The sequence below is a fragment of the Sebastes fasciatus genome, chromosome 4, assembly GCF_043250625.1.
Source record: "Sebastes fasciatus isolate fSebFas1 chromosome 4, fSebFas1.pri, whole genome shotgun sequence".
Classification (NCBI taxonomy): Eukaryota; Metazoa; Chordata; class Actinopteri; order Perciformes; family Sebastidae; genus Sebastes; species Sebastes fasciatus.
The window spans coordinates 22,777,508-22,803,724 of record NC_133798.1 but is presented as its reverse complement, the minus strand read 5'-3'; the positions used below and the strand labels follow the sequence as shown (position 1 = coordinate 22,803,724).

The 26,217-nt window shown below is 39.8% G+C and overlaps 3 protein-coding genes and 1 long non-coding RNA gene across 6 annotated transcripts; 1 reads left to right on the top strand and 3 right to left on the bottom strand.

Annotated features, from left to right (window-relative positions):
* Positions 1 to 1,514: 1,514 nt before the first annotated feature.
* On the bottom strand, positions 1,515 to 4,012 carry LOC141766243 (beta-1,3-galactosyl-O-glycosyl-glycoprotein beta-1,6-N-acetylglucosaminyltransferase 3-like). Its single transcript, XM_074632915.1, has one exon. It carries the CDS (start codon positions 3,498 to 3,500, stop codon positions 2,073 to 2,075), a length of 1,428 nt encoding a protein of 475 aa, XP_074489016.1. The 5' UTR covers positions 3,501 to 4,012; the 3' UTR covers positions 1,515 to 2,072.
* A 668-nt stretch (positions 4,013 to 4,680) lies between these two features.
* Positions 4,681 to 7,512, top strand: LOC141766233 (uncharacterized). 3 transcript variants are annotated; one of them, XR_012593594.1, is made up of 5 exons: positions 4,681 to 4,914; positions 5,012 to 5,126; positions 5,467 to 5,672; positions 6,290 to 6,411; positions 6,654 to 6,741. It is a non-coding gene; the product is annotated as an uncharacterized LOC141766233 (long non-coding RNA). The 3 variants fall into 3 exon arrangements; XR_012593596.1 differs by lacking the exons at positions 6,290 to 6,411; positions 6,654 to 6,741 and adding an exon at positions 5,974 to 6,108 and having other exon boundaries at positions 4,687 to 4,914; XR_012593595.1 differs by lacking the exon at positions 6,290 to 6,411 and having other exon boundaries at positions 4,689 to 4,914; positions 6,654 to 7,512.
* A 1,771-nt stretch (positions 7,513 to 9,283) lies between these two features.
* Positions 9,284 to 11,423, bottom strand: LOC141766245 (beta-1,3-galactosyl-O-glycosyl-glycoprotein beta-1,6-N-acetylglucosaminyltransferase 3-like). The gene has a single exon (XM_074632917.1). The coding sequence runs from the start codon at positions 11,382 to 11,384 to the stop codon at positions 10,053 to 10,055; it is 1,332 nt and encodes a 443-aa protein (XP_074489018.1). The 5' UTR covers positions 11,385 to 11,423; the 3' UTR covers positions 9,284 to 10,052.
* Positions 11,424 to 18,364: 6,941 nt separating this feature from the next.
* LOC141766244 (beta-1,3-galactosyl-O-glycosyl-glycoprotein beta-1,6-N-acetylglucosaminyltransferase 3-like) lies at positions 18,365 to 20,889 on the bottom strand. Its single transcript, XM_074632916.1, has 2 exons — positions 19,162 to 20,889; positions 18,365 to 18,978 (listed from the first exon to the last, which is right to left on the bottom strand). Exon 1 carries the CDS (start codon positions 20,857 to 20,859, stop codon positions 19,528 to 19,530), a length of 1,332 nt encoding a protein of 443 aa, XP_074489017.1. The 5' UTR covers positions 20,860 to 20,889; the 3' UTR covers positions 18,365 to 18,978; positions 19,162 to 19,527.
* Between the last annotated feature and the right edge of the window lie 5,328 nt (positions 20,890 to 26,217).

The following is a 26,217-nucleotide window of genomic DNA, read 5'->3' as shown; positions in this document are numbered from 1 at the left end:
AAATAACTCCCCTCATTTACATGTTGGTGTGTGTCGGCCGGTATCAACAGTCTCTTGCAACCTATTCCTATTTATTAATTATTTCATGTTAAACTGTGTCAGTCATAATCAGTTGTGATTTTATTGCTATATATATGTGCTTGGGCTGTGCATCGTTTAGTAAGCCTGTAATACTACTAGAATTTGATATGGTTGATGTTGGGTAAGTTTGTTCATGTTTGTACAACTGAATGGGGTGAAATTACAAGGGAGTAGCTCGTCTTAGTCACCGTGGGTTTGTGGTTGCACTGTAACCATGTCCTCCACACATGATTCCCCTCAGTAACTCGTCCTCACTGAGCACCCGGCTTGTCCACTCTCACAGCTCTTTGCATGACTCACTGCATACCCGCTCCCTGCTGATGTTTAATAATTGCCACAAACCTTTGTCAGACTCGCTCACGCACACAGAAATGTGCTGCTCAATACTGACAAGTGTGAGGTTATTCATTGGCAGATATATCTTTGTGGCGTGTTAGAAGATGAGAAAAGTAATGACCTTTGGGTTCTCGGTGCGTACCGGCCCACTTCAAGCACTGCGTAATGTCATATCCGTTCCGTATCCGTCAACCAAAACAAACCGCAGCGAGCCAAAAGGAGAAAGTAGAAAACGGCGGACGGTCTCCGTGGTTACAACCTGCACCCTCCCATTTAAAATCCAACGTGGTAAACACTACACATACAGTAAAATATGGAAACACTTTGGGTTCCACACATTACAGGAAACACAGAGGTACACATCACGGCTAAAGCTGCATGCTAACATTGTCATGGACAGAAAACGTTATCATATTGAGGTAACGTGCGGTCAAGCCGGCCGTCACTCGCATCTCCGTGGTCAAATCGGCCGACGCTACAACTGTAGAGCATAAACTGATATTTATGTTAAATGCATTCAAACGACATTTTTTTGCATGCATGTTTTTTTTTATTATTTTTCATTATTTTTTATTATTTTTCTATTTTATTTTATTTTATGCTTGTTTTCTGTATGTGGGGTTGGTATGTTTGTGAGTCTGTCTGTAGATGTTAGTTTTTTTGTTTGTTATGAAAATAAAAAAAAAAAACATGAATGAGGAAACAGGTCAAAGATAAGCACAGTTCATAGTATATAGGTATATAGAGCCTATATTGATTACCCTTTTCCTGCCTGTTAGTAAGAGATATTGTGAAAGGGGAAATAGAGTGATTTAATATGACATTGTAGGTCTTGTCGAAGCAAAATATTTCAGACCTTGGGCCAAATGATGTCTGAAATCCCTGATAAACTTTCTACAAAAATCAATGTTCAGGATGTCAAAAAAGTCAACACAGGATACTCAAATAAGAGCTGGGTTTTAAACAAGGTCTCTGTTCGGTCTATATTCTGGTGGAGAGAAGAATGCAGTCTTATCAAATTGTGCTGTGGCCATGCAAATGGGCAGGGTGAGGTCAGGTTGGAGACACACACACAGAAGGTGAACAGTATGCTGGCTGGGGATTATAATATAACATTTAATAAAGATCTTATACCTTTATGATCAATATTATCTATCATTGGTTAACATATTTCTATAAGTTCTAAAAGTTTTACTTCCACAGTCTCTGAACCGATGAAACGTCGCTATCAAAATCCTGCCTGGGGAAAAAAAAAATTCTATTTTCACTTGAATGTGACCTCTGACTTGATTCTTGTCTCTTCCGCTTAGATGGCAACACAAATACATTGAAATCATAAAGAAAAGAATATTATAAGAAATGACATGGCAAGATACATATCAATATATTGACAATAAATTAAAATGCCCTGAATTTTATAAATTACAATACAATTACAATAACTATATAATGACAACATTAAAAGCCACAGACCTAAAAAAAAATCCCATTACAAGATATTTTGAAAATCAAGAATAAGAAATATTTAAAGCCATTTCAATAGAAAATCTTGACAATATAATAATCAATGAATATGGTTTCTATCATATTTACCTGTCTAAGTACCAAGTGTTTCCTTAGTACATCATATTTTACATTTTAAATAATTACAAGCTTTACAACGTGGTGTGATCTGTTAGCAGTGGGTCATGGCCTAAAGCTTTGTGATACAGGACTGACTCCAGACATCTGATAGCAACATCATCAACCAGAGGATCAAACTTATTTGCAAAGAGATGATGTTGTCTCATGAGCCACGGGAGGTCACCAGCTCCATACACACAAACCTCTCTTCTGTAAATACCAGTGCAGGGATAGTACGGGGCTCCGTTTTTCATATCTCCTGCTAATTCGCTCCACTTCACCACACGAGCGATGGCCAGCAAGTCTGATGTATCGTACTTTGAGTGGGCTGGTGTTGATCCGGGAACAGAGGGCATCCTCTGTAGAGTGGCCCAAAAGTGCTCCTCAGGGGTGTGTGTGTCCCACTCCCACTCCACAAGCTGCTGAACCTCTCTGTCCTGCATCACATGTTCCATAAAGGCTCTCGTGACCACAATGTAAGCATTTCCTTGGAACATGGGGCTGCTAATGGGTGGGGGACTTTTCTTCACATCTGTCTTGATGACAGATGTGTTAGTCACATCGTAATGATACTGCCAACGGCCTTTCTTGTAGTCATTGGTGGCCTCAGTCTCCATGCTGTTTCTCCCGTTTAGAGCCGTCAGGGCCTGAACAATCTCTCCGTTGGTTTTGATGGGGAAGTCTGTCCCGCAGGTGTTTAGCAGGTACCTCCACTGGACGGGTGAGTTCAGGAGGTCTTTCATGCAGTTCAAGTCTGCCTGCACCCGCGACCACGAGGTATATACCACTCTTTCTAACCTGCTGGCTATAAACACATTAGGAAAGCAAGAAGTAATTGCCTCCACGGCCTTCTGAAATTCCTTTGGGGATTTCTGGTCCACATGTACACAGTAGATGTTCTGCGGAGTGTAAACAGCTCGTAGAAGTCGCTCAAACATCTCAATCTTCTCATGGATCACCATGGAGTAGGCAATGGGAAAATCCTTCTCCTCTTCACTGAGAGGCTCTGTAAAGAAACCTCTCCTTTCAATGTAAGAAGGACAGTCTTGAGTCACATTAAGGTAGAAGTCCTCAGATAAAAGAGTCTTTCTCTTCCAGGATGTCTGAAGCATTTCTAATTTGTCTTTCTTGCCCTCTACGTCGCCACTGAAGATAGCCGAGCAGCCAGGCAGGTCATTGGAGAGCTGCTGTGGTATTCTGAGATCAGGCAATGACGGCGTGTTCAATGCAGTTATCTGTGGTATTCTGAGATCAGGCAATGAAGGCCTGTTCAATGCAGTTTTCTGTGGTATTCTGAGATCAGGCAATGACGGCAAGTTCAATGCAGTTATCTGTGGTATTCTGAGATCAGGCAATGAAGGCAAGTTCAATGCAGTTTTCCAAAGGACAAAAAAGAGGAGCATACCTGTGAGGATAAGACAGGGGATCCTCAACATCTTCAACAGCCTTGTAAAAAACATGTCCTTGCTTGAGGTAACTACAAAGCAGGTGAGCTCGTCTTCAGTGCAAGTTACAGTTTGACAAGTGCTGTATAAATGATCAACTCAGATTCAGTAATTAAGTGTCAAACTATAAGGCGTGGAAGTAATTTCTGTAAAATATTACTCAGTAGTTCCTAAATAGGATGTCTCCTATTGATTGTCCGTGTCGATCTTTCAGCGTTAATTGTGTAGAGTGTCTGCAACAGTTTTAGGTTGATCCGTTAGACACCATTTTCACCATGACAACAAAGGACTTGTGTAAACAAAGGACTGTAAGTTGTAAGACTCCGCCCCCAGGTCGGTACGTCCGCCCTAGTGTCTGACTCGTTTGCGCCACGGATCCGGCCCGCCTCCAGAGAGGGCACTGTCCGCACACCGGACTCGCCTTTTCCCGCAACAGTTCAAATATTTAACAATGAACATTTTTGAGGCAAGAAATAAACTGTGTAGATTTTGAATATTGACTGTTTTACAACATTTGCTCCACCGTTGTCGGAGTTTAAAAAGCTCCACAAACTGCCGTGACAGCTAGCTAGCGCCTGCCGGGGTTGCTACCTCGCCAGCCGGGTAGTCATGCTCACAGAGAGGCTACAGAGCAGCAGAGTGGTGAGGGAAAGAGCAGCCTCTGACGGATGTTGGCAATTCATTCATTTCCAATTACAAGACAAAGGATGAAGCCATTTTTAGCTTGTTGTCATATTGTTGTTTCCCAGGGAGAATGATGATGTATTGATGGTAGCAAAAGTTGTAGCTCTTGTAAAATAAGGATCTGTGACAAAAACTGACAGTGACTGCATCACCACAAACACGACAGTCCATGTGAAACTGGATAATAATTGACTGTAAGTACTTTGTATAAGTTGCTTGTCTTCAATGTGTACACCAAACCTATTATTGCTGTTCAGTTATTACATGTTATACGGTATACCTAATGTTTTCAAACCCAAATGAACTACTAAAACAGTCACTTATTTATCAAACCTTCAAGTGTAAAGTCAAGTGCAAAAAAACACTTCATAATGTTAATATGTTAGGAAATAATTAAAATGTTGTCAGAGAATAGAAATGGGGCTTGATCATCAAAATTGGACCTTTCCTTTTGTTGGTACTCCGTGCCACAGCAATTACTGATTAATATTGTTGGCTGTAGAAGGTAATTGAGTAATCACTTAATTGTTTCAGAACTTCTTGGAACAGGAAGTTATATTTCTGTGATTAATGGTGCTGTTTGTTTTTTTCCTTCTCAGTTTATGGATGTTCCACATAATAGAGTCGGTGTCACCTTTTGGCCAAACTACAAAAATGATGAAAGAGTCGACAGGGCAGTAAAGGGGAGCTGAGGAGCCTGGACCTGACTGGCAAAGCTACGATGTCAGAGTTGTTAAGTCATGTGGTATGCTAATTCTCAAAAATATATATATCTACAACTGTTCTTTTTTATACTGTTACTTTGAAACTCAAGTGACGTGTGACACATTTCATTTTTTTAGATCATTACTTTGAGGCACGTCATCTCTTAAAAAAATCCCTGACGTGCAACACGTCAGATTTACAGTCAGAAGAGGAAGAGGAGGAAGTTCAATCAAAGAGAAGGCCAAAGCCGATGTAAGTATTAGGGGTCAGAAAAAAACTATGTATTGCTTTTTTTTCTTTTCTTTTTTTTTTTTTACAATTCTGAAATAGATTTTTGTATAAAGAGAACGGAGCTGACACTTCGATGACACAGCTGGTTGAAAATCGACTAAGCATCCCTTTAAGGCAGAACTGTGCATGCAGAATATTCCTAACACAACCATCATGGCATTCTTGACCTTTTACACTAATTTACAACTTGAGTTCTTTAGCCAGTGAAAACATCTATGATATTATTAATAAGGGAGTCTGCAAATCAAGATAACATTATGTTGACAGCTGAGCATGGTTATTTTTCCATCCCACTTTATAGTCATTTCTTTGGGGACTCCGATGATGACAGTGTGGAGGAAAGTCCTCTATAAAAGAGAGCCAGAGGTCCAGCCAAACCCTCACCACAGCCACCAGCTCCTATTATCCCACCCCCACCAGCAGTAGAGCAAACCCCTTCTTCAAGCCAGGTCTACAGACCTACCTGGCTAGGGGGAAGGTGTGGATCAGACACCATGACCTGTTCGGGTGAGCAATACCTCAAATGGCTATGAGATTCAAATTGAACCTTTTAATCATTGTGCATTTGAATTGTTGAATCATAATCAAATCGTGGGTGCCAGTGAAGATTCACCCCTCTAGTAGATATGTATAACATGTAAGACATTAATTGACCTTTACCAAATCAAGGCTTCTTTGTGGTAAAGAAATAAGCAAAAATAAACATAACCATCTGCTAAGTTAAATCTTTCTTAATGAGTTGTCCAAAGCAGACTGCCATTTTTTATATACTGTGTATATATATATATATATAATCTTTTTTTAACAGCGGCAGAAGTCCATATTAGGAATTTACTGGAGTATATAAAACACCAGCAAGAGCAATTAATTGCCAAAGTGAACTATCTGACCAGCAAGAACCCAGCTGGCCAAGAAATGGAAAGGCCTGTCCCTGTACAGTTTGTAATGCACTACAATTAGGCTCAAAATGTTGTGCTCATATAGGATGACATCTCCCTTGGGTCTTGAGAAGAAAACTTATGTAATTAACACTGGATATTTACACACTGTCTGATAAAAATATATTTTAAAAACATTCTGTGAATTATAAGATATTGACAGGACTTTTTTTTTTTTCATTTTAGATTTCCTCCCTGGCAACCATCGGGGGACATGACACAAAACGTGTGACATGGAATATCCTTGCCCAAAGGGATAAATGGGAAAAAGTCTTTCAGCCAGATGGCATCGAAGACGTTGCTCCTGAGTAAGCAATTGTTACTGTTTATATTAAAATTGTTGGTAGACATTACTCCTCTATAGCTTTACATAGACAATAGTTGATGATGATATATTAATGCTCTGAATATTGTATAGAGAACCTTTACATGTCAGAAAGCAGCCTTTCAGTCTAAAAGTGGTTATGTGTATCCTTTTAAAACATAAAAACTGGTGGTTACAATGGGGGTTCATGAAATTTTGTATGATAATCTGCTTATGTGATTACAGATGCCGTGAGAAAGAGTGCCGTCTCCCGTGCCGCCACTGATGCTGACATTTCAAAACACGCAATACGGTGGTTCAACCTTGCCGCAGATCGGGGGAGCTCGAGGAAGCGTGCCACTGTCGGCATCCCTGCTGAGCCGACCGGTATTTAACCCTCTGACTGTCTTTCAGAGGCTCTAGTAGGTTCAGGTTTAAGGCTACAGTCATGAGCTCCACATCAACAACAGCCAATCACATTTGTTGCCTCCGTTGTTTTCATACAGTTGAATTTGCTGATCCTCATCATCCTGTTAACCCTCTGAGACCCAACTTTACTGTCTTTCTGAGGCTGTAGCAGGTTCAGTTTTAGAGCTACATATATCATATGAAACTAGAAAAACCTAAGGAATCTATTGGTACCAACCATGTCATGCTGCCATGTCGAGAAGATTGCTAAATAACACTCCAAAGTTGGGCTAAATTTTGGAGAGGAAAAACTAGCATGGTCATTTTCAAAAGGGTCCCTTGACCTCTGACCTCCAGATATGTGACTGAAAATGGGTTCTATGGGTACCCACAAGTCTCCCCTTTACAGACATGCCCACTTTATGATAATCACATGCAGGTTTTTGGATGCAGTTTAAATGTGTTATTGTCTCCTTTTCTAAAATGGTGTATTTGAATATTTCTGCATACTGGGGTCCCTAAACAGTCTTTTTAGAATTACATAAATTGGGTATCACTGTTAAGCTGAGATTCATGTGTGATGATGTTAGTCCCCATAGTTGCCATTTCATTGTACTGTATTGTCACTTCTATCATTCTAAACCCCTATACACTTTTACTATTCATTTTAATTCATTCATTCATTTGTATTTCTTATTATTGACTAGAAGAACTTGACACAGTGCTGAGCTGCATGTCATTACTTCATCTTTTTATGAAATTGTCATAATTACAATATTAATTCTTGAGTTGTGGCCAGAAACATGATTTGAGAGGTCACAGTGACCTTGACCACCACATTCTAATGAGTTCATTCTTCAGTTCAAGTGGATGTTTTTACCAGTTGTAATGAAATTCCCTCAAGGTGTACCCTACTGTGTTCATTAAGATTTTCATTAAATAAAAAAGGATTTTATACTATTTATGGAAGCATATCCTTTTTCCAGTAACACCTATTCAATACATTTACAGTCTAATGACCTCTGTTTTTAGATTATTTTTTGGCTTTTTCCCTTTATTAGATAGTCAGGACAGATGTGCTGGATAGGGGGAGAGAGAGGGGTTAACATGCAGCAAAGGGCCCCAGGTCAGATTTGAACCCGGGCCACGGTGGTAAGGCAGAGTCCACCTTTGGATAAAACTACATACGGGATTTACAAGAAACTATGCATTTATGTTTCCCAGCGTAACTAATTTGATCTGACATGAGCCTCACTGATAACTGCTGGCTCTCTTACAGCAGTAGCAGAACTATTAAGTTACTGCTAATAACCCAATTTTCCTACTTCTGCTTCACAGTAAAAGCATTTACCTGGAGAATCACAGGGTGGCTTAAAGAATAGGTTCAGATTTTTTCAAGTTTTAAATTAATTGAATGTTTTATTAATAATAAAGAATGACTGGTTATAAGAAGTATTCAAGCTTTTATAGAGCAATCTAAATGTTGGTCAGCTAGATTTTTGATATTTCTGTAGCTAGTTTTGGCCAGAGCCATTTTTAATAAGGGATCCGGAACGGGTCCGGACCGAATGAGCCACTTCATGAACGGGTCCAAATCGGATCCGGGCCGGATGAGCTGCTTAATGAACGGGTCCAAATCGGATCCGGGCAGGATAAGCTCATTTGTGAGCGGATACGGGCAGTGTCCGGGCCGGATCTGGTCTGGATCCGTGATCCGTATCTGTTACGGATCCGTCCCGCCGTGCAAGTGGACTCCTATCCGGACCCGTTTTGCGGATTTGTACCGGAGCCTAACATCTCCGTGGTCAAATCGGCCGACGCTACAACTGTAGAGCATAAACTGACATTTATGTTAAATGCATTCAAACAACATTTTTTTGCATGCATGTTTTTTTTAAAATTATTTTTCATTATTTTTTATAATTTTTCTATTTTATTTTATTTGATGCTTGTTTTCTGTATGTGGGGTTGGTATGTTTGTGAGTCTGTCTGTAGATGTTAGTTTTTTTGTTTGTTATGAAAATTAAAAAAAAAACATGAATGAGGAAACATTACCAAGCAATAATAGATTTGAACAGGTCAAAGATAAGCACAGTTCATAGTATATAGGTATATAGAGCCTATATTGATTACCCTTTTCCTGCCTGTTAGTAAGAGATATTGTGAAAGGGGAAATAGAGTGATTTAATATGACATTGTAGGTCTTGTCGAAGCAAAATATTTCAGACCTTGGGTCAAATGATGTCTGAAATCCCTGATAAACTTTCTACAAAAATCAATGTTCAGGATGTCAAAAAAGTCAACACAGGATACTCAAATAAGAGCTGGGTTTTAAACAAGGTCTCTGTTCGGTCTATATTCTGGTGGAGAGAAGAATGCAGTCTTATCAAATTGTGCTGTGGCCATGCAAATGGGCAGGGTGAGGTCAGGTTGGAGACACACACACAGAAGGTGAACAGTATGCTGGCTGGGGATTATAATATAACATTTAATAAAGATCTTATACCTTTATGATCAATATTATCTATCATTGGTTAACATATTTCTATAAGTTCTAAAAGTTTTACTTCCACAGTCTCTGACCCGATGAAACGTCGCTATCAAAATCCTGCCTGGGGAAAAAAAAAATTCTATTTTCACTTGAATGTGCCCTCTGACTTGTGGAGGAAGAACATTTGTGGGAGCAACAATCTGAAGCAAAGATGTAGCTTATTATTTTTAATTCCATTTAGTACCAGTTTTGCAGTTCTAACAAGGTAGACATTGTAAGCAACATTAAAAGTATATAGTGACCAAACACCAAGTACGTTTGAAAAGATTCAAATAATAATCTCCAAATTGCTATTGATGTCATTTTTTTTTGCTTTGTCTCTTCCGCTTAGAATCCACTAGATGGCACCACAAATACATTGAAATCATAAAGAAAAGAATATTATAAGAAATGACATAGCAAGATACATATCAATATATTGACAATAAATCAAAATGCCCTGAATATTATAAATTACTATACAATTACAATAACTATATAATGACAACATTAAAAGCCACAGACTTAAAAAAAAATCCCATTGCAAGATATTTTGAAAATAAAGAATAAGAAATATTTAAAGCGATTTCAATAGAAAATCTTGACAATATAATAATCAATGAATATGGTTTCTATCATATTTACCTGTCTAAGTACCAAGTGTTTCCTTAGTACATCATATTTTACATTTTAAATAATTACAAGCTTTACAACGTGGTGTGATCTGTTAGCAGTGGGTCATGGCCTAAAGCTTTGTGATACAGGACTGACTCCAGACATCTGATAGCAACATCATCAACCAGAGGATCAAACTTATTTGCAAAGAGATGATGTTGTCTCATGAGCCACGGGAGGTCACCAGCTCCATACACACAAACCCCTCTTCTGTAAATACCAGTGCAGGGATAGTACGGGGCTCCGTTTTTCATATCTCCTGTTAATTCGCTCCACTTCACCACACGAGCGATGGCCAGCAAGTCTGATGTATCGTACTTTGAGTGGGCTGGTGTTGATCCGGGAACAGAGGGCATCCTCTGTAGCGTGGCCCACAAGTGCTCCTCAGGGCAGTGTGTGTCCCACTCCCACTCCACAAGCTGCTGAACCTCTCTGTCCTGCATCACATGTTCCATAAAGGCTCTCGTGACCACAATGTAAGCATTTCCTTGGAACATGGGGCTGCTAATGGGTGGGGGACTTTTCTTCACATCTGTCTTGATGACAGCTGTGTTAGTCACATCGTAATGATACTGCCAACGGCCTTTCTTGTAGTCATTGGTGGCCTCAGTCTCCATGCTGTTTCTCCCGTTTAGAGCTGTCAGGGCCTGAACAATCTCTCCGTTGGTTTTGATGGGGAAGTCTGTCCCGCAGGTGTTTAGCAGGTACCTCCACTGGACGGGTGAGTTCAGGAGGTTTTTTATGCAGTTCAAGTCTGCCTGCACCCGCGACCACGAGGTATATACCACTCTTTCTAACCTGCTGGCTATAAACACATTAGGAAAGCAAGAAGTAATTGCCTCCACGGCCTTCTGAAATTCCTTTGGGGATTTCTGGTCCACATGTACACAGTAGATGTTCTGCGGAGTGTAAACAGCTCGTAGAAGTCGCTCGAACATCTCAATCTTCTCATGGATCACCATGGAGTAGGCAATGGGAAAATCCTTCTCCTCTTCACTGAGAGGCTCTGTAAAGAAACCTCTCCTTTCAATGTAAGAAGGACAGTCTTGATTCACATTAAGGTAGAAGTCCTCAGATAAAAGAGACTTTCTCTTCCTGGATGTCAGAAGCATTTCTAATTTGTCTTTCTTGCCCTCTACGTCTCCACTGAGGAGAGCCGAGCAGCCAGGCAGGTCATTAGAGAGCTGCTGTGGTATTCTGAGATCAGGCAATGATGGCCTGTTCAATGCAGTTTTCTGTGTTATTCTGAGATCAGGCAATGACGGCCAGTTCAATGCAGTTTTCCAAAGGACAAAAAAAAGGAGCATACCTGTGAGGATAAGACAGGGGATCCTCAACATCTTCAACAGCCTTGTAAAAAACATTTCCTTGCTTGAGGTAACTACAAAGCAGGTGAGCTTATCTTCAGTGCCTATTACAGTTTGAATGGTGCCGTATGAATGATCAACTCAGATTCAGTAAGTAGGTGTGTCAAATTAAGGCGTGGAGGGAAATGTAACTCGCATCTCTGTGGTCAAATCGGCTGACGCTACAACTGTAGAGCACCCATATACTGATGTTTATGTTAAATGCATTCAAATGACATTTTTTTGCACGCATGTTTTTTTAAATTATTTTTCATTTGTATTTTATTTTATGCTTGTTTTCTGTATGTGGGGTTGGTATGTTTGTGAGTCTGTCTATAGATGTTACTTTTTTTCTTTGTTATGAAAATTTTAAAAAAATAAATAAAAAAATATTCATTCAAACGGCCCTGATGGAGCTGACCATGGATATAAATTATAAAGAGAAAGGAGCTGACGGGAGAGCTAGTAATGACCTTGGAGAAGTTAGAGGAAGTATACATTTGTGACTATGTCTGGTTTTCAAAATAAGGTGTTAACAAAGGGAAATGTATACAAAATACATATATGGAAATAAGATTGATTGGATTATATTCACCAGAAGTATAAAACATTACATGTCCATGTACTTAAAAATCACAATATATATCGAATCGGCACCCAAGTAACTTGATAGTATCGACTCAGGAGATAGGTGTATCGTCCCAGCCCTAGTATATATACTGTACATGTAGCAGTGTCATCTTGCAGAAACCTACGTCAGGTCACGATGTGAGAAAAATGTTTTAGAAGGACTTGAAAGGAAAATAGCATTTTGATGCAAAAACATACTTTGACCAAAATGTGAATGTTGGGATTTGAATAGATGAAGAACACCACTGGGAAGATACAGGATGATAGAACAAAACTAAAAAGGAAGTACAGAGAAAATAAAAAGATGCTGAGAGAGATTTTGACCCGCTCCTCTCTGGTAAAACAATAAAAGGGTGATTGTTGAGCTGGTTTACAGCTGTTTTTTATTACCTTTATCTGTTGAAGGGGAAGTTCACTGAGAACAATGTTCTCTTTTTCAGGAACGCCCTGATCACATCCACACAGTTACACATTCACATCTGGAAGCTGCTCAGTACAACCACAGTCTGATCTGCTGGCCACTGAGCAGCTCCACTGGAGCGGTTGGGGTTAAGTGCCTTGCTCAAGGGCACTTCAGTGGTGGTAATGAGGAAGGGACAAGCGCTGCTTTTCACTTTCCCCACCCAAATTGATCCTGCCAGTCCGTGGGGATTGAACCGGCAACCTTTCGGTCCCAAGCTCCAACCTTTAGGCCACCACTGCTCCACTGTTCTGGGAAATCGTATAAATTTTCATCACCTCCATATTCTAAGAAGGGGCATTTCAAGGACATTTATTTTAAGGATCTTGTCAGTATTGGCAGTAATGCACAATTAGCCAGCTGTAATGGCAGTTTCCTGGCTCTGCTGATGTTGGTGGAGATCAGGTGGTAAAGTCCAGTTTAGGCAAGGCAAGGCAGCTTTATTTGTATAGCACATTTCAGCAACAGGACAATTCAAAGTGCTTTACATTAACATGCAAGAACATTGCGACAAAGTGCAAAAGAACATTAAGAAATAATTAAAACAGTTATAAAAACATAAAAGCATTAAATACTAGAAAATAAAAACAATCTAAAAATAAAAGCTAGGATCGAAGCTAAAATAGAATATAACACACAAGAGTAAAAGTTATAGTGCAGTATAAGATCATTATTTGATTTAATAAAAGGCAGCAGCAAACAGGAAAGTTTTAAGCTTTGATTTAGAAGTGTTTTAAAAGTTCAGATGATTGGTTTGGCATGAAGCTGTGCTTGTGTTTCTGTAGCTCACACCTCGTGTGTCAATCAAGGTACGACGTGAAGCACAATGAAGTGCAGCATGCCAGTAACACTTATTATATGAAGACATATGAGAAGAATATCAGTATACTGTACATATTTACTAGGGTTGGGGAAAAATAATCGATTAACCTATGTATCGCGATTTATTTTTTTGGTACAATTTTGAAATCGATTTTTTAACGCCAGAATCGATATTTGCTTCATTTGAGTCTATGAGGAGGAAGAAGGAAGTTAATGCTTTTACTTCTCCTGGATGATCAGTCCCTGATCTCCCGTGGTCTCAGGACGATCTTCCATAGAACCCTGCTCGCAGCGCCAAGATTTTAATGGAAATTATGTCAATGTACCTAGATGAGTCCTAATGAACGTTGAAATAAAGATCTCAAACAGATGAAATGTCTTTGTCGTACTTTATTCTTGCAAGAAGAGGCACTGGTTATACAGAGTCACACAGAGTCTGCAGAAGAGTGCACTGCAGGAGAATATTACAAGGTGATTATATAGAAATCTACAATGGGGACTGTGGGGAAAGGAGTTGTTTTACACAGATAAGGAGTTGTTTTTACAGAGTGTCCCAATAGAACATCAACACTCAGTACTTTCCCACTACATGAGACATGCAGACAGAGTAGACAGTAACTTTCCACTGGTGCACAAAGAGACATCGATACAAACAGTGTAATTTTCCATTACATGCGCTGCACACTGAGCATCTGTGTTGTTAATTTATTACCTGGCCGTAGGCTGTGTAGTCTCACTGTTAGGTTGGTTGTCACATATTTAACTTACAAATTCATCAGCTGGCTGAAACAAAGCAACCCCTCTTTCCTCTATCCGCCCTAATGTTACCTGCAGCAGAGGACAGGAGGACAGAGGACAGAGGACAGGAGGAAGGACTGATACTGACTGATGTCTGTGTTCTTCAGTCTTTATAAACTTCACTTAGTATTTTCATGTCAGGAATATGATTTATTTCATTAACATTTTAGATTGTTTCCAGTGAGATATTAGAGAGTTTATATGGTGACTTTGCTGTTGTAAACATTACTGTTGCTGCTCTAGAAACAACATTTAGCCTAGTTATATTTTAAATACAGTATATGTATATGTATAGCTAATATGCACACTTCAATATTTTTTTATTTATCGCAAGTCACAACGTCATCGCAATATTAAACAGTGTTATCGCACATCGCAGATGTTCCTCATATGGTGCAGGCCTAGTGTGAGAGGCTGCCCCTTGCGTAGTATGAGAGTTGTGTGGAAGAGTTTAAGTGCCAGTTCTAGTGCTACCCCTTTGTACAGCGTGGCTGTGGCTGACAAAAGTCAACAATAAGTAATACAGTTATGTGACATTCAACTGACGCAATCTAATTTGTTTGACTATTTGCAGAGTGCCACCAGACTTTTATGAGTTGTTCTGGCTCAGACGCAAACCAGTGCACCTGGTGTGATAGGGGACTTGTGCTGGATCCAAACACATTGTTGTGTGGCGTGACATCTCTTTTAAAAATGGGTTTTTAAAAGAGATTTAAAATTGGTAGTAGAGCTAGCTAACCTGAGGTCCCGAGGTAAGCTGTTCCACAGTCTAGGGGCATTGATGGCAAAGGCCCTGTCACCCTTAGTCACCAACCTAGACCTGGGTACAACCAGTAGAGCCAAGTCAGACAACATCAGGTTTCGCAGTGGCACATAGGGTGTAAGGAGCTCAGTGATGTAGCTTGGTGCCAAACCATGCAGAGCTTTAAAAGTTAATAATAAAATCTTAAAATCAATTCTAAATTTTTCAGGCAACCAGTGAAGTGCAGCTAAAACCGGAGTGATGTGCTCAAATCTCCTCGTACCCGTGATCAGTCTAACAGCTGCGTTTTGGACTAGTTAAAGGCGATGTATTGAAGTTTGGCTGAGACCGGAATAAAGGACGTTGCAGTAGTCTAAACAGGAGCAGATAAGAGCGTTGACTACTATATTGAGGTCATGAGTTGATTACAAAGATTTAATTTTAGAAATGTTTCTGAGATGCATGAAGCAGGATTGCACCACCCATTTTATTTGTGACTCAAAGCAAAGTGTTGTGTCAAATAAAACACCCAGGTTTCTTGCAACTGGTTTCATATTTACAGAGAGGGATTCGAGACTGTCATGTAAATTTGAGTTGTGACTGAGGGGACCAAATAGGAGTACCTCTGATTTGTCAGAGTTCAGCTGAAGAAAATTCTGGGACATCCACCAATGTACAGTATATCAGCTAGGCAGGCCTTGAGGGACGTTAAACAGCTGGAATCTGAGATTTTAAGCGGGACATAAAGCTGTGTATCATCTGCATAGCATAAATAACAGAATGAATAACTTTAAACAGGGTCCTGAGGCCTGTGCTACGAAGCGAATTCAACATACCCAGGGTACCTTCTCGTTATCTGGCTTCACTTAACCTAACAAACGAGATCTCGCTAAACTGTACTACGAAGCTGGTTATCAACTCGGTAAGTCAACCCAGGGTTTCTCAGTCTGGATATGAGCGCGTTCACATGAACGAGGAGGTGTTTGCAGCATCTGACCCATCACAGACATGGACAAGTCTACAGACAGACAGGCAGAGAGGCACATTTAACAAAGGAAGAGCAAACTAATATATATTAGACAAATACGAAGAAGTTAAACACTTAATCCAGATTAAAAGTAACACAGTTGAAGCTGCCAAATGCAGGAAGAACAGCTGGAAAAAGAAAAAACTCCCGATTTGTGGATGCATAAATTAACAGACTTATTAATTTAACGGAACACTCAAAAGTGAGATATTGTCGTCTAAATATAAATAGCTTTGAAGAGTGTAATAGATGAATGGATTACACCTATTTTAACCCTGTGTTGACAATATGGCGTCAATGACATTTTAAACATCCTTTCACCTGCTTTCCCCCTCTGTGAGGGTGTGAAACGGAGTGCACTCTTCTGCAGACTCTGTGTGACTCTGTATAACCAGTGCCTCTTCTTGCAAGAATAAAATACGACAAAGACATTTCATCTGTTCGAGATCTTTATTTCAACGTTCATTAGGACTCATCTAGGGAAATTGACAGAATTTCCATTACAATCATCCTAGGACACAAACACTGGATCACTGCTTACTAGGGAACTAAAGTCAGTCACAACTCAACTAAATACCTTACACGTGTTTACAGTTAGCTGTTAGCCATGGATGTATAAAGAGAATGGAGCTGTGGGCGGCTGAGGGTAGAGCAGGTTGTCCACCAATCGGAAGGTCGGTGGTTCGATTTCCGGCTGCTCTGGGTCACATGTCGATGTGTCCTTGAGCAAGACACTTAACCCCAAATTGCTCCCGAAGGCATAGCCATCGGTGTGTGAATGAGTATTTAGATTAGATCCTCATGGGCAAATTTGGCACCTTAGCAGCCTCTGCCATCAGTGTAAGAATGTGTCTGTGAATGGGTGAATGCTGACATGTAGTGTAAAGCGCTTTGAGTGGTCGGAAGACTAGAAAAGCACTATATAAGTCCAAGTCCATTTACCAGCTGACGGGGAGAGCTAGCGACGACCTTGGAGAAGTTAGAGGAAGTATACACATGACTACGTCCGGTTTTCAAAATAAAGTGTAAACAAAGGTAACTGTATATACAACATACATATATGGAAATAAGATTGATTGGATTATATTCACCAGAAGTATAAAACATTACATGTCCCTTATAAAGTAAAAAGGAAATACTACTAATTTGTGAAGGAAATGTCTTTATTCTTTGATTTTTGGGTTGCTGGAAAGAATTTAATAAATAATTCCTGACAATGACTTATATATTTGACTTCAGGACATATCTGACTACATACAGTACATGCTGAAAATCTAACATTTTTACTGGATTAATTTAGAGATTTTTCAAAGTAAAAGTCCCTAGAAGTGTATGATTCAGCTATTTCCCATTGTCTAGTGCTAAAAAAAGTGAACAAAAATGACAATAAATGGTAATATCGAATCGCAATACTTAAAAATCGCAATATATATCGAATCGGCACCCAAGTATCATGATAGTTTTGAATCAGGAGATAGGTGTATAGTCCCAGCCCTAGTATATATACTGTATATAGCAGCGTCGTCATGCAGAAACCTACGTCAGGTCACGATGTGGGGAAAAAGGTTTTAGAAGGACTTGAAAGGAAAATAGCAGTTTAGATGATTGGTTTTGCAGGAAGCTGTGTTTGTGTTTCTGCAGCTCGTCACCTCTTGTGTGTCAATCAAGGTATGACGTGAAGCACAATGAAGTGCAGCATGCCAGTAACACTTATTATATGAAGACATATGAGTAGAATATCAGAATACTGTACATATTTACTAGAGTTGGGAAAAATAATTGATTCACCTATCGCAATTTTTTTTTTGTACGATTTCTAATGCCAGAATCGATATTTGCTTCATTTGAGTCTATGTGGAGGTAGAAGGAAGTTAATACTTTTATTGTTGTAGTCTGAGTAACATGACGACAGTGCTTGAAGTGGAAAAAAGTCCCTCACAACTCAACTAAATAACTTACACGTGTTTACAGTTTGCTGTTAGCCACCGAGCTAGCGCACTGTGCCTGTCTAAAGCGGCGGTGGATGAGAGACTGCAGACAGAGCATATTGAAACGCTGCTTTCCTCCATGTTTAACCGTTTCATCATGTTTATGCTTGTTGAACAAGTGTAATGATAACGTGTCTTGGCTTTACACTTACACTCATGACCAAAGACAGTGAGTATTTGTACCTTTCAAACAAGAAGAACAATCCAGTGCTTGTGGGCCAAAGCAGGTCTTACAGGATGCATCACATGCGAGGCATTCGCTATATTTGCCAAAAATAAAAACAATAAACAGAGTAACCACATCTCACATTTGACAGACCACAGAGAGTGTCCTGTTGACCTGAGCACTTGGGCACAGAAACTTCAGAATTGTCTGCTTTACCCACCTTTACCACTAGATGGGGGCATAAGAAGCTGTAAGTATGGTGTTGCTTAGGCACAAATGATGGATGCAGTTGGTGTGTATTAAACCTGCAACATGTTACCTGCTATTGTAGGAGTCTAACATCTCTTACACCACTGTTACAAAAGTTAAATGTGAAGATTAGTGTGGGAAAATTGTTTAATGTTTCATTTTCTGATGGTCAAACAGTTACACAAAAAAGATGACACAGGATATAAGGATTGCATGTAAGGCATAATCAAACTTTTTAAATTAATCTGCATTACAAACAGTACAAACAGTATAACATACATTTCCACAGTTTGTCCATAAAGGTATATAGTTAATAATACAACTTTAAATGTAGCTATTTATACAAATCTAATTGTACACAAATATAATATTGCATATATATATGGGCAAAACCTGGGGGCATTTATTTAACTCCACTGACGCATTCACATCAAATGTCACCTTGAAGGAGGCTACAGTGTGTCAAATCAACATAAATTGAGTAAAACAGAAAACTTACCGACAGCCTCAGAGTCAATTTGCACTGCAGCTAGTTATAAAATGGCAGAGTACTCATGTGGACAAAAAACAGAAGTACCTGTACTCAGTACCAGTGAGAACCGACCCATTTCAGGCACTGATTACAAACATAAAACTCACTTATACATGTAATGCAACATTGTTCTGAGATTACTAAATGATATGATGAAAATAATAGTTGTTTTTACTTGCTAGTTTAGAAAAATATTGGCTAAATGACAAGTGCTCCTGACAACAAGACAAAACTGAGCATAGCTCACATACCCCCGCTCACTGCTTGACCCCTACTAAAGTAGGGCCAAAGGTTTTGCCCTTTAGTAACTAATGGAATTACAGTTTTGGTCAAAATTTAAAAAATGTTGGGCACCCTGGACTTCTAAACCCCAAAAGACACAACGAGACCACACTATCAACCATCATACCAAATTTGAACTTCCTAAGTGAAATAGTTTCCGAGTTCTGCTACGGAAACAAAATGACATAGCAAGATACATATTAATATCTTGACAATAAATACAAATGCACAGAATATTATAAATTATAGATCTTAACAACATACTGACAACAACATTAAAAGCCACAGACTTAAAAAAAAATCCCATTACAAGATATTTTGAGAATAAGAAATATTAATGCCATTTCAGTAGAAAATCTTTGACAATATAATAAAGAATAAATATGGTTTCTATCATATTTACCTGTCTAAGTACGAACTGTTTCCTTAGTACATCATATTTTACATTTCAAATAATTACAAGCTTTACAACGTGGTGTGATCTGTTAGCAGTGGGTCATGGCCTAAAGCTTTGTGATACAGGACTGACTCCAGACATCTGATAGCAACATCATCAACCAGAGGATCAAACTTATTTGCAAAGAGATGATGTTGACTCATGAGCCACGGGAGGTCACCAGCTCCGTACACACAAACCTCTCTTCTGTAAATACCAGTGCAGGGATAGTACGGGGCTCCGTTTTTCATATCTCCTGATAAAAAGCTCCACTTCACCACACGAGCGAGGGACAGCATGTCTGATGTATCGTACTTGGAGTGGGCTGGTGTTGATCCAGGAACAGAGGGCATCCTCTGTAGAGTGGCCCACAAGTGCTCCTCAGGGCAGTGTGTGTCCCTCTCCCACTCCACAAGCTGCTGAACCTCTTTGTCATGCATCACATGTTCCATAAAGGCTCTCGTGACCACAATGTAAGCTTTTCCTTGGAACATGGGGCTGCTAATGGGTGGGGGACCTTTCTTCACATCTGTCCTGATGACAGCTGTGTTAGTCACATCGTAATGATACTGCCAACGGGGTCTCTTGTAGTCATTGGTGGTCTCAGACTCAATGCTGTTTCTCCCGTTGAGGGCCTTCAGAGCATGAACCATCTCTCCATTGGTTTTAATGGGGAAGTCTGTCCCGCAGGTGTTTAGCAGGTACCTCCACTGGACGTGTGAGTTTAGGAGGTTTTTCATGCAGTTCAAGTCTGCCTGCACCCGCGACCACGAGGTATATATCACTCTTTCTAACCTGCTGGCTATAAACACATTAGGAAAGCAAGAAATAATTGCCTCCACGGCCTTCTGAAATTCCTTAGAGGATTTCTGGTCCACATGTACACAGTAGATGTTCTGCGGAGTGTAAACAGCTCGTAGAAGTCGCTCGAACATCTCAATCTTCTCATGGATCACCATGGAGTAGGCAATGGGAAAATCCTTCTCCTCTTCACTGAGAGGCTCTGTAAAGAAACCTCTCCTTTCAATGTAAGAAGGACAGTCTTGAGTCACATTCAGGTAGAAGTCCTCAGATAAAAGAGTCTTTCTCTTCCTGGATGTCAGAAGCATTTCTAATTTTTCTTTCTTGCCCACTGCGTCTCCACTGAAGATAGCCGAGCAGCCAGGCAGGTCATTGGAGAGCTGCTGTGGTATTCTGAGATCAGGCAATGACGGCCTGTTCAATGCAGTTATCTGTGGTATTCTGAGATCAGGCAATGACGGCCTGTTCAATGCAGTTTTCCAAAGGACAAAAAAAAGGAGCATACCTGTGAGGATAAGACAGGGGATCCTCAACATCTTCAACAGCCTTGTAAAAAACATTTCCTTGCTTGAGGTAACTACAAAGCAGGTGAGCTCATCTTCAGTACAAATTACAGTTTGACAAGTGCTGTATAAATGATCAACTCAGATTCAGTAAGTAGGTGTGTCAAATTAAGGCGTGGAGGGAAAGGTAACTCGCATATCCACATTCAAATTGGCTGACGCTACAACACTAGAGTACCCATATACTGATGTTTATGTTAAATGCATTCAAACGAAAAAATTTTGCATGCATGTTTTTTTAAAATTATTTTTCATTTGTATTTTATTTTATGCTTGTTTTCTGTATGTGGGGTTGGTATGTTTTTGAGTCTGTCTGTAGATGTTACTTTTTTTGTTTGTTATGAAAAGTTTTCAAAATAAATTAAAAATGATGCATTCAAACGGCCCTGATGGAGCTGACCATGGATATAAATTATAAAGAGAAAGGAGCTGACGGAAGAGCTAGTAATGACCTTGGAGAAGTAAGAGAAAGTATACATTTGTGACTATGTCTGGTTTTCAAAATAAGGTGTTAACAAAGGGAAATGTATACAAAATACATATATGGAAATAAGATTGATTGGATTATATTCACCAGAAGTATAAAACATTACATGTCCATGTACTTAAAAATCACAATATATATCGAATCGGCACCCAAGTAACATGATAGTATCGAATCAGGAGATAGGTGTATTGTCCCAGCCCTAGTATATATACTGTACATGTAGCAGTGTCATCTTGCAGAAACCTACGTCAGGTCACGATGTGGGAAAAAGGTTTTAGAAGGACTTGAAAGGAAAATAGCATTTTGATGCAAAAACATACTTTGACCAAAATGTGAATGTTGGGATTTGAATACATGAAGAACACCACTGGGAAGATACAGGATGATAGAACAAAACTAAAAAGGAAGTACAGAGAAAATAGAAAGATGCTGAGAGAGATTTTGACCCGCTCCTCTCTGGTAAAACAATAAAAGGGTGATTGTTGAGCTGGTTTACAGCTGTTTTTTATTACCTTTATCTGTTGAAGGGGAAGTTCACTGAGAACAATGTTCTCTTTTTCAGGAACGCCCTGATCACATCCACACAGTTACACATTCACATCTTGAAGCTGCTCAGTACAACCACAGTCTTATCTGCTGGCCACTGAAGCGGTTGGGGTTAAGTGCCTTGCTCAAGGGCACTTCAGTGGTGGTGGTAATGAGGAAGGGGCAAGCGCTGCTTTTCACTTTCCCCACCCAAATTTATCCTGCCAGTCCGTGGGGATTGAACCGGCAACCTTTCGGTCCCAAGCTCCAACCTGTAGGCCATCACTGCTCCACTGTTCTGGGAAATCGTATCAATTTTCATCACCTCCATATTCTAAGAAGGGGCATTTCAAGGACATTTATTTTAAGGATCTTGTCAGTATTGGCAGTAATGCACAATTAGCCAGCTGTAATGGCAGTTTCCTGGCTCTGCTGATGTTGGTGGAGATCAGGTGGTAAAGTCCAGTTTAGGCAAGGCAAGGTAAGGCAGCTTTATCTGTATAGCACATTTCAGCAACAGGACAATTCAAAGTGCTTTACATTAACATTCAAGAACATTGCGACAAAGTGCAAAAGAACATTAAGAAATAATTAAAACAGGTATAAAAACATAAAAGCATTAAATACTAGAAAATAAAAACAATCTAAAAATAAAAGCTAGGATCGAAGCTAAAATAGAATATAACACACAAGAGTAAAAGTTATAGTGCAGTATAAGATCATTATTTGATTTAATAAAAGGCAGCAGCAAACAGGAAAGTTTTAAGCTTTGATTTAGAAGTGTTTTAAAAGTTCAGATGATTGGTTTGGCATGAAGCTGTGCTTGTGTTTCTGTAGCTCACACCTCGTGTGTCAATCAAGGTACGACGTGAAGCACAATGAAGTGCAGCATGCCAGTAACACTTATTATATGAAGACATATGAGAAGAATATCAGTATACTGTACATATTTACTAGGGTTGGGGAAAAATAATCGATTAACCTATGTATCGCGATTTATTTTTTTGGTACAATTTTGAAATCGATTTTTTAACGCCAGAATCGATATTTGCTTCATTTGAGTCTATGAGGAGGAAGAAGGAAGTTAATGCTTTTACTTCTCCTGGATGATCAGTCCCTGATCTCCCGTGGTCTCAGGACGATCTTCCATAGAACCCTGCTCGCAGCGCCAAGATTTTAATGGAAATTATGTCAATGTACCTAGATGAGTCCTAATGAACGTTGAAATAAAGATCTCAAACAGATGAAATGTCTTTGTCGTACTTTATTCTTGCAAGAAGAGGCACTGGTTATACAGAGTCACACAGAGTCTGCAGAAGAGTGCACTGCAGGAGAATATTACAAGGTGATTATATAGAAATCTACAATGGGGACTGTGGGGAAAGGAGTTGTTTTACACAGATAAGGAGTTGTTTTTACAGAGTGTCCCAATAGAACATCAACACTCAGTACTTTCCCACTACATGAGACATGCAGACAGAGTAGACAGTAACTTTCCACTGGTGCACAAAGAGACATCGATACAAACAGTGTAATTTTCCATTACATGCGCTGCACACTGAGCATCTGTGTTGTTAATTTATTACCTGGCCGTAGGCTGTGTAGTCTCACTGTTAGGTTGGTTGTCACATATTTAACTTACAAATTCATCAGCTGGCTGAAACAAAGCAACCCCTCTTTCCTCTATCCGCCCTAATGTTACCTGCAGCAGAGGACAGGAGGACAGAGGACAGAGGACAGGAGGAAGGACTGATACTGACTGATGTCTGTGTTCTTCAGTCTTTATAAACTTCACTTAGTATTTTCATGTCAGGAATATGATTTATTTCATTAACATTTTAGATTGTTTCCAGTGAGATATTAGAGAGTTTATATGGTGACTTTGCTGTTGTAAACATTACTGTTGCTGCTCTAGAAACAACATTTAGCCTAGTTATATTTTAAATACAGTATATGTATATGTATAGCTAATATGCACACTTCAATATTTTTTTATTTATCGCAAGTCACAACGTCATCGCAATATTAAACAGTGTTATCGCACATCGCAGATGTTCCTCATATGGTGCAGGCCTAGTGTGAGAGGCTGCCCCTTGCGTAGTATGAGAGTTGTGTGGAAGAGTTTAAGTGCCAGTTCTAGTGCTACCCCTTTGTACAGCGTGGCTGTGGCTGACAAAAGTCAACAATAAGTAATACAGTTATGTGACATTCAACTGACGCAATCTAATTTGTTTGACTATTTGCAGAGTGCCACCAGACTTTTATGAGTTGTTCTGGCTCAGACGCAAACCAGTGCACCTGGTGTGATAGGGGACTTGTGCTGGATCCAAACACATTGTTGTGTGGCGTGACATCTCTTTTAAAAATGGGTTTTTAAAAGAGATTTAAAATTGGTAGTAGAGCTAGCTAACCTGAGGTCCCGAGGTAAGCTGTTCCACAGTCTAGGGGCATTGATGGCAAAGGCCCTGTCACCCTTAGTCACCAACCTAGACCTGGGTACAACCAGTAGAGCCAAGTCAGACAACATCAGGTTTCGCAGTGGCACATAGGGTGTAAGGAGCTCAGTGATGTAGCTTGGTGCCAAACCATGCAGAGCTTTAAAAGTTAATAATAAAATCTTAAAATCAATTCTAAATTTTTCAGGCAACCAGTGAAGTGCAGCTAAAACCGGAGTGATGTGCTCAAATCTCCTCGTACCCGTGATCAGTCTAACAGCTGCGTTTTGGACTAGTTAAAGGCGATGTATTGAAGTTTGGCTGAGACCGGAATAAAGGACGTTGCAGTAGTCTAAACAGGAGCAGATAAGAGCGTTGACTACTATATTGAGGTCATGAGTTGATTACAAAGATTTAATTTTAGAAATGTTTCTGAGATGCATGAAGCAGGATTGCACCACCCATTTTATTTGTGACTCAAAGCAAAGTGTTGTGTCAAATAAAACACCCAGGTTTCTTGCAACTGGTTTCATATTTACAGAGAGGGATTCGAGACTGTCATGTAAATTTGAGTTGTGACTGAGGGGACCAAATAGGAGTACCTCTGATTTGTCAGAGTTCAGCTGAAGAAAATTCTGGGACATCCACCAATGTACAGTATATCAGCTAGGCAGGCCTTGAGGGACGTTAAACAGCTGGAATCTGAGATTTTAAGCGGGACATAAAGCTGTGTATCATCTGCATAGCATAAATAACAGAATGAATAACTTTAAACAGGGTCCTGAGGCCTGTGCTACGAAGCGAATTCAACATACCCAGGGTACCTTCTCGTTATCTGGCTTCACTTAACCTAACAAACGAGATCTCGCTAAACTGTACTACGAAGCTGGTTATCAACTCGGTAAGTCAACCCAGGGTTTCTCAGTCTGGATATGAGCGCGTTCACATGAACGAGGAGGTGTTTGCAGCATCTGACCCATCACAGACATGGACAAGTCTACAGACAGACAGGCAGAGAGGCACATTTAACAAAGGAAGAGCAAACTAATATATATTAGACAAATACGAAGAAGTTAAACACTTAATCCAGATTAAAAGTAACACAGTTGAAGCTGCCAAATGCAGGAAGAACAGCTGGAAAAAGAAAAAACTCCCGATTTGTGGATGCATAAATTAACAGACTTATTAATTTAACGGAACACTCAAAAGTGAGATATTGTCGTCTAAATATAAATAGCTTTGAAGAGTGTAATAGATGAATGGATTACACCTATTTTAACCCTGTGTTGACAATATGGCGTCAATGACATTTTAAACATCCTTTCACCTGCTTTCCCCCTCTGTGAGGGTGTGAAACGGAGTGCACTCTTCTGCAGACTCTGTGTGACTCTGTATAACCAGTGCCTCTTCTTGCAAGAATAAAATACGACAAAGACATTTCATCTGTTCGAGATCTTTATTTCAACGTTCATTAGGACTCATCTAGGGAAATTGACAGAATTTCCATTACAATCATCCTAGGACACAAACACTGGATCACTGCTTACTAGGGAACTAAAGTCAGTCACAACTCAACTAAATACCTTACACGTGTTTACAGTTAGCTGTTAGCCATGGATGTATAAAGAGAATGGAGCTGTGGGCGGCTGAGGGTAGAGCAGGTTGTCCACCAATCGGAAGGTCGGTGGTTCGATTTCCGGCTGCTCTGGGTCACATGTCGATGTGTCCTTGAGCAAGACACTTAACCCCAAATTGCTCCCGAAGGCATAGCCATCGGTGTGTGAATGAGTATTTAGATTAGATCCTCATGGGCAAATTTGGCACCTTAGCAGCCTCTGCCATCAGTGTAAGAATGTGTCTGTGAATGGGTGAATGCTGACATGTAGTGTAAAGCGCTTTGAGTGGTCG

What these genes read in the sequence shown, in the direction of transcription:
- LOC141766243 (XM_074632915.1), bottom strand. Translation starts at nt 3,500, where the DNA reads ATGTTTTTTACAAGGCTGTTGAAGATGTTGAGGATCCCCTGTCTTATC.
- LOC141766245 (XM_074632917.1), bottom strand. Translation starts at nt 11,384, where the DNA reads ATGTTTTTTACAAGGCTGTTGAAGATGTTGAGGATCCCCTGTCTTATC.
- LOC141766244 (XM_074632916.1), bottom strand. Translation starts at nt 20,859, where the DNA reads ATGTTTTTTACAAGGCTGTTGAAGATGTTGAGGATCCCCTGTCTTATC.